The sequence below is a fragment of the Callithrix jacchus genome, chromosome X (genome assembly GCF_049354715.1).
Source record: "Callithrix jacchus isolate 240 chromosome X, calJac240_pri, whole genome shotgun sequence".
Lineage (NCBI taxonomy): Eukaryota > Metazoa > Chordata > Mammalia > Primates > Cebidae > Callithrix > Callithrix jacchus.
Genome location: NC_133524.1, coordinates 117,784,401 through 117,792,915, shown reverse-complemented (window position 1 = coordinate 117,792,915; position 8,515 = coordinate 117,784,401). Strand labels below are relative to the sequence as shown.

General features: G+C 37.2%; 1 protein-coding gene across 1 annotated transcript; it reads left to right on the top strand.

The window, feature by feature from the left end:
• Window positions 1–540: 540 nt before the first annotated feature.
• On the top strand, window positions 541–1,419 carry LOC100894372 (ubiquitin-conjugating enzyme E2 variant 1). Its single transcript, XM_003735815.1, has 2 exons — window positions 541–694; window positions 1,202–1,419. The coding sequence occupies exons 1-2, from the start codon at window positions 541–543 to the stop codon at window positions 1,417–1,419; spliced, it is 372 nt and encodes a 123-aa protein (XP_003735863.1).
• Window positions 1,420–8,515: the final 7,096 nt, after the last annotated feature.

Genomic DNA, 8,515 nt, shown 5'->3' with positions numbered 1-8,515 from the left:
GGTAGATTATTTGAGGTCAGAAGTTCTACACTAGCCTCCTAGGCAATATGGTGAAACCCTGTCTCTACTAAAAGTGCAAAAATTCGCTGGGTGTGGTGGCTAACACTGGTAGTCCCAGCTACTCGGGAGGCTGAGGCAGGAAAATCATTTGAACCTGGGAGGTAAATAGGTTCAGACTTTACAGTGAGCAGAGATGGAATCACTGTACTCTAGCCTGGGTGACAGAGCAAGACTCCGTCTCAAAAAACAAAATTAAACCAGTAACATAGTTATTTATTATTATTACCAAGTATTAACATTATATCAAATACATACTTGTATAATATGTGCTATATTTTCATACAACTGGCAGCAGAGTAGGCTTGTTTACACCATCATCACCATTTGTGAGTACAACTTTGTCAGCTATGACTGACATCACTAGGCAATAAGAATTTTTCAGCCCTATCATAATCCTATGGGATCACCATGGTATATACCATCTGTCAATGACTGAAGCCTCATTATGCAGCACATACCTGTATCTGTTTTGTGATGATAATGGTTAGTTGGGACAGCAGTGCAAGATGGCAGCCACCATGGGCTCAGACTATTTATGAAAACAAAATATACAGCCTTAAAATAAAATATGGACCTAAATACTCAGAATCATCCCCTTTTGTAAGATTTGTAACAAAATTTAATATGAATGGAGTCAATAGTGCTTTTTTTATTTCAATAGGTTTTTGGAAAACAGGTGGTATTTGGTCACATGAATAAATTCTTTAGTGGTGATCTCTGAGATTTTGGTGTACCCATCACCTGACTAGTTTATGCTGTACCCAGTATCTTTCACCTCACTCCCACACTTTCCCCGAAGTCCCCAAAGTCCATTGTATTATTCTCTTGTCTTTGATCCTCATAGCTTAGCTCCCACTTGTGAGTGACAGCACGATATTTGGTTTTCCATTCCTGAGTTACTTCACTTAGAATAATGGTCTCTAGTTCCATCAAGGTTGCTGCAAATGCTATTATTTTTTTCATGGCTGAGTAGTATTCCATGGTATGTGTGTGTATGTGTGTGTGCACGCATGTGCATGCACATTAATCTATTGTGATATATAAATCACAAAAGCTATTGATTGTGACATATATGTGTGTTTGTGTATGTGCCAAATTTATGTGTGTGAGATATATATATATATATATATATATCTCACAATCAATAGTTCAAATGGAGTGGTAAACTCAAGAGCCATATCAGTGCTATCAAAATGGCAAAATTCATGTTGTATTAAAGTTCTCCTGCAAAAACTTCAGCACCTAATGATGTCTAAAGAAAATATGAAACTCTCTCACCCAACTGAAGGTCAGTGTTACAGCAATTTATCAAAAATAAAAGAACCCAGGACTTCCACCTTCTTCCCACCATTCAATTAAGGCAGTTTTTATTTTCCACATTAGTAAATTTTCTAGATATGTCTTGTAGACCTCAAAGTACTGGAAAAGGAATTCCTATTCAAAAGAAATTTACCTTAAGATACTGTAAATGACACTAAATTTTTGTCCATTTCAAGTATGTAAGTTGTGCTGTAACAAATCATCTTGTCAAGTGTAACCACCGTCCACATAGTTGAACTTCTGGAATGAATACAGTATATTTAAATTATTCCCATCATAACTATTGGGACACATCTAACTCAATTGTGGAAAGACATATTACGCAATCACTTTGTTGCTAATGACATGGCCTGAGATCTCTGCCTTTTCTGTCTAGTCCTCACCCCTGCTTCTCACCTTCCCTGCAACAGCCCGCTAGCCTGGGGCTTTGTTAGATTAGATGTGAAAGTTTCAGGTCACACCCTGTGGGAATACTGCTGGGTGCGTGGGGTGCTTTAGCTGCATCCCTGATTTCTTCCTTTAAGTCTTAAATGATGCCCTCTACAAGCCATTGTCCTGTCCCTACATTCGTTCACTTCTACTCTTAGCCAAAGCATAGATTGTAACTCCTCTGTTCCCCTCTGAGATTGGCCTTCAATGAAGAAATTGAGTACTTTCCCCATATCTTCTCTTTCTCACCTTTATGGAGGGTGTTGCTGTTTTCTCCCTTTCTCAGGTTCCTTTTTTGTACCACCACTACCTAATGCTTTCCATGACACTTCCTTGCTTTGATCACAAGCCATCAGATAAGGTTGGAAAGACTTCCTAGTTGCTCTGGTTAAGTTTTGAAACTGTATTCATTCACTCTCCATCAGTTGGAAAAATGAAAATTGGGTCATCAGCTCTACCACCCTCTGCTGTCATCATCAGCTGATTTTTTTTTTTTTTAGCTCAGGTTTTGATAAGGTGAAAATAATAGTCACCAACTTTATTCCTAATTCTCAGCTGTCAGAGTCCTTGGTGTTTAAAGTTGGGAAAAGGACACATGAAGACAAGTGTAAGCACACATGATCTCTCTGAATTACTTTCTTTTCCTGTAGTTGCTTTTGTTTCTAAAAACTGAATAAGTATTAAACACGGCTTTCTTTTGATCATTCTTGCATTCTGTTGTCGTCTAGTGGAATCTGAAAACTAAAACTAAAACAACTTTAAATTTGGCACATACTTTGGTTTTGGTGCTTCTCCTTCATGAGATCCTCAGCAGGGGTTTGACAAATAACTTGGTGTGCACAGCAGATCACTGGTAGTGGGCTTGATTTCCTGGCAAATTGCTGTTTTTCTCCACTTTCTGTTCAGGACTACTAAATGCTGAAATATGAATGAGTACAGAAACAAAAGTGATTCATTGTATAAAAATAAATAGTGGTGACTTGGAAAATTAATTTTAAATATGAAGCAAGTAACAATGAGCAAGGTACTTTGCCATTTACAAGCTGTATAAAATTTCATGTGCAAGAAATAACTATTCTGTTAAGCCGCTGAAATTTGAGGGGCATATAACAGAATCATCTTAACTAAGATATGTGAGCAAGTTATTTAACATCTTTGTGCATCAGTTTACTCCTATAAAATGGTTAATAATTCTTACCTCATAGGGCTATTTAAAGGATTAAAATAATCTATTCAAGTGTATTGAACAATGCCTAGCACCTAAGCCTCTCACCACTATTGATGACTTTCTGGCTGCTTTTGTTCAAAACTGGCTCAAGGACTGGGCACATCTAATACTGTTATTGGTGGAAAATTCTCAGAACTGCAGCTGACTGGGGTTGTGGCAGACAAAGACTGGCACACCTGGGGTTTTGGTCACCTAATTATATTGCTTAATTTTTCTTTGTGGTAACCACACATTCAAAAACACCTCAACCCTCCTCTACTCCTTAATTATGTGTGCTGCTCAGTAATTTACTGGTTTCTCTTTCCAGTTAATCACAGGAATCCTGACATGTGCAAAGTAGCTCCTCCTAGAAGCAATTCAGAAGTTAATAATTCCAATAACATTAACCTACTAGAATGCACTGTTTGAGGCTGTGTGGCTATTCCTTTCAGTGTCACTTGTGGCTTGCAATATGTTGGGAAGGATGCTGTGTTAATTTGTCCTGCTTTTTATGCTTTCTTTGTGGTCCCATAGGTGAAATAGGTAATACGTTAAAAGTAACTAATTATGGCTAAAATGAAGAATTATATTTTCCTTGCCTGAACTCCTAGAAAATGGATATATGAGAACATTGTACTCTTTGGATGAATTTGCTTATATTTATACAGTTTAAAACTGTGTATCCCTGAATAAAAGATTGAGTTTCACAGCTATGAATTGGAGAGTCATGTGGCTTTTCTGTTTTGAAAACAAACAAAGGTTAAGAGGATTGCCAAGAAGTAGATACTCCAAGTTCTATTACTGTGCAGTTTCAAAGGGCATGACTAATATTCACCTTGACATCCATCTAGGGTTGAGGAGTTTTTTGTATGGGTTATCATTCCAATGGTTTAAAATGTGACTTTCAAAATAGTCCTTGTCCTGGACAAGCATGGTGGCATGTGCCTGTAATCCCAGCTACTCAGGAGGCTGAGGTGGGAGGACTGCTCAAGCTTAGGAGTTCAAGACCAGCCTGGGAAACATAGTGAGACCCCATCTCAACAACAACCAAAAATAATAATGATTTGCTCTTTCCTATTGTAAATTGCAAGAAGCACAGGTAGAAGGTAGCAGAGGAGGGTTCTAATACAGTCTCCTCCATGGCTATCTGTGTACTCTTGAACAGATCACTCATAATTCTCAGTATAAAACAACTCCACAGACATGTATTAAACACCATCTGTGTCAGAAATTATATCAATTGTTGTTAAAGTGACAAAGATAAATTAGACATGGTCCATTTCTTTCTTCTGTTACACAAGTAAGGAAATGGAAGCCACTGGACTACATGATTTCTAAATTCCTTCTCAATCCAGAAAAGCTTTGATTCAGTCAAGTCCTATGATTTATATATATTTAATTTTTATACATTTCAAGCTAATAACAGACTTAAAGAGAGCCAAATCAAGAAGGAACTGCCATTCACAATTGCTACAAAAAGAATAAAATACCTTGGAATACAACTCACAAGGAATGTAAGGGACCTCTTCAGGGAAAACTACAAACCACTGCTCAGTGAAATCAGAGAGGACACAAACAGATAGAGAAACATTCCATGTTCATGGTTAGGAAGAATTAATATCGTGAAAATGGCTATACTGCCCAAAGTAATTTACAGAATCAATGCTGTACCCATCAAGCTACCATTGACTTTCTTCACAGAACTGGAAAAAACCACCATGAACTTCATATGGAACCAAAAGAGAGCCCACATAGCCAAGTCAATTCTAAGCAAAAAGAACACAGCGGGGGGCATCACACTACTGGATTTCAAACTATACTACATGGCTACAGTAATCAAAACAGCATGGTACTGGTACCAAAACAGAGATATAGATCAATGGAACAGAACAGAGGCATCTGAGGCAACACAACATAGCTACAACCATACAATCTTTGATAAACCTGACAAAAACAAGCAATGGGAAAAGGATTCCCTGTTCAACAAATGGTGCTGGGAAAACTGGCTAGCCATGTGCAGAAAGCAGAAACTGGATCCCTTCCTGACACCTTACACCAAAATTAACTCCAGATGGATTGAAGACTTAAACATAAGACTTGGCACCATAAAAACCCTAGAAGGAAATCTAGGCAAAACCATCCAGGACATAGGAGTAGGCAAGGACTTCATGAACAAAACACCAAAAGCATTGGCAACAAAAGCCAAAATAGACAAATGGGACCTAATCAAACTCCACAGCTTCTGCACAGCAAAAGAAACAGTCTCTAGTGTGAATCGGCAACCAACAAAATGGGAAAAAATTTTTGCAGTTTACTCATCTGACAAAGGGCTGATATCCAGAATTTACAAAGAACTCAAACAGATTTACAGGAAAAAAACAAACAAGCCCATTCAAAAGTGGGCAAAGGGTATGAACAGACACTTTACGAAAGAAGACATATATGAGGCCAACAATCATATGAAAAAATGCTCATCATCATTGGTCATCAGAGAGATGCAAATCAAAACCACATTGAGATACCATCTCACGCCAGTTAGAATGGCGATCATTAAAAAATCTGGAGACAACAGATGCTGGAGAGGATGTGGAGAAAAAGGAACACTTTTACACTGTTGGTGGGAGTGTAAATTAGTCCAACCATTGTGGAAGACAGTGTGGCGATTCCTCAAGGCCTTAGGAATAGAAATTCCATTTGACCCAGCAATCCCATTACTGGGTATATATCCAAAGGACTATAAATCGTTCTACTACAAGGACACATGCACACGAATGTTCATTGCAGCACTGTTTACAATAGCAAAGACCTGGAATCAACCCAAATGCCCATCAATGATAGACTGGATTGGGAAAATGTGGCACATATACACCATGGAATATTATGCAGCAATCAGAAATGATGAGTTCGTGTCGTTTGTAGGGACATGGATGAATCTGGAGAACATCATTCTCAGCAAACTGACACAAGAACAGAAAATGAAACACCACATATTCTCACTCATAGGCAGGTGATGAAAAATGAGAACACATGGACACAGAGAGGGGAGTACTAAACACTGGGGTCTATAGGGGGGAAAAGGGGAAGGCCAGTGGGAGGGGGAGGTGGGGAGGGATAGCCTGGGGAGAAATGCCAAATGTGGGTGAAGGGGAGAAAGCAAACAAAACACGCTGCCATGTGTGTACCTATGCAACTGTATTGCATGCTCTGCACATGTACCCCAAAACCTAAAATGCAATAAAAAATAAAAATAAATAAATAAAAAGAAGTTTGGATGGATTTTCTTATATTTCCCAATGATCTGTCACTTCTGAAATGTCAAGGGAGAGGCATCAGATATAGCCTTTCTTAAAATTTGGGCGGCTATAGGCAACTTTCCTTCTCTACGGTGTTTCAGCTGAAACATCGGATGAATGGCTTATTTCAGTCCCAGATCGAAAAGGCCATCTTTTTTCTTAATAAGGTCATTGTAGTTAAGGTGGTTTACTACCTTCTGAAAACCTATGGGACTTTACTAACAAGGACTGCTTGCTAAGGTGACAGTCAGTGATTTGCTGAGTAGAAGAATAGATTAACATGCTGTGAAATTCCTTAATTTAGGTGCTTCAATATGAAAAAAAGAAAAGTATGCTACAGCAACCTCAACAGCAAAATAGAAGAGAGAGCATTTTCCGTATACTCTGGACTCTGAGAATAGTAAAAGGAGAGGCTAAAAGTTAGCAGGTTTCATGTTACTAAAGGAGAAAGTGAAACTTGAGGTTTGGGAATACTCGATAGAAAATCAAATAACAATTGTGAAAGGCAAGAAGCCACAAGGTCAGCTAATGGCCGGGTTCATCCATTCTCTGTCTGTGAAGTAACCCTCTTTCCCAGGGAAGATCCCAACTTTATCCTAAATATCTCAAGAGCTGATATCACAGTAACTGAAATATAAGGATGTTGTTGATGATGATGTTTGCTCATCTCATAAATGGAGAATCATAATAATGGTACCTATTTCATAGGATTGTTGTGAGGATAAAATGAGTTAATATGTGAAAGTGTTTTTGTCATACAATATCAGTATACTTATTTGTGCAAAAAGAAAATGCCACCAATTACAAACTAGACTATTCTTTTTATAGTTTTATTCTGACAAGTGGTTTTAAACGTATTTGTCACATACATTTGCATATGCATGTACCTGTGCATACTTTACTGTATGGTTGAATTGATGAGACTATAGATGCTCTTGAGTATACATGGGTGGGCTTCATGTATATATATATATTTATGGGAGGGAATATGTGTGTACTCAGTACCAGCATTACAATTTACATGATTAAATACTACATTGCATAGTTTTGCTTAATTTTCCTGCTTCATTAATTTTTTTCAGTCTCTTTTCCTATACATCCAGATGCCATCTATTTGACCACTTTAACTCTTCTTCCTAATACCCTTGCTAATATGCTGTTATTCTTATTTTGTGTAACACTAAAGCATTTGCTATAAAAGAGACTGGTTGCCCTATATTCCATGTACTAAATTTTAAAAACTTCTGAAAGTAGCTGTCTTCCTGGTTGATTTTTCTCACTAGCACAATGTCCTACTGTGCTGAGCTGATGCATAGAAAATACAGACTTTTCATGCTTCTTCCTGCAGGCTAATACAGTTACTCACCAGTCTTAAAGATATGTTCTCTGTTTATCAGGATGTCAAATGGGGTCCAGACAGAAATCTAATAAGCATTTCTACTGTCTTGGGATTTATACATGACAATGAAATTCTAAGTCCAAATGAATATTGGGACATCTATAATAATTATTTGTAAGTTAGTTTACTTACCCTTCCTTACCATAGGCCCCCGACACCATCAGTACAAAAATAACATGTCAAAGTTCTACCAACCCAAGAAAACATCAGTTTAGGTGACTTAAAACAAGGATCGAAATGTTCTTTTTACCTTGTCCATTACTGACTGACTTAATCTATATGTTTCCTTTTCTAAATAATATAGCTACATTATAACAGAGGGCTTCAATGTTTTACTTGTTTTGTTTGTTCCTAAGCCTTTCAAGATACATGAGACCATGATGAACTGTTAGAATTTCTTACGTCTCCCTCAAGTAATACCACTTAGGCTCAGATGTATCTAGGTGGAATAACAGTAGTAAAGGTTAGTGATAAAATGTCAAAAGTGAGTTTTAGGCATCTCAAGTGATTGCTTCATTAACATAAAGTCCTATCAGTCAAAGAAAAATACATCCTTGTGTATAAAAAGTCAAGATTAGCCTAGACTAGAGACACTATGAATATTTTTAGGATTCATATTTATATACATATATAATACATATGTATATATCTAAGTATATATAAACAATATACCATATTTATATGTCACATTTATATACATATAGAAAATGTGCTAACCAAGGCACACTTCAATCAGTGTGTCTGCCCTATTAAACATCAAAATCAGCCAAGATAATATAAATCATCATCCTTCTATATATTTCTTCC

What these genes read in the sequence shown, in the direction of transcription:
- LOC100894372 (XM_003735815.1), top strand. Translation starts at nt 541, where the DNA reads ATGGTTAGTTGGGACAGCAGTGCAAGATGGCAGCCACCATGGGCTCAG. An exon ending in AAAATTTAATATGAATGGAG is followed by an intron (nt 695 to 1,201) that starts TCAATAGTGCTT and finishes TATATCTCACAA; the next exon opens with TCAATAGTTCAAATGGAGTG.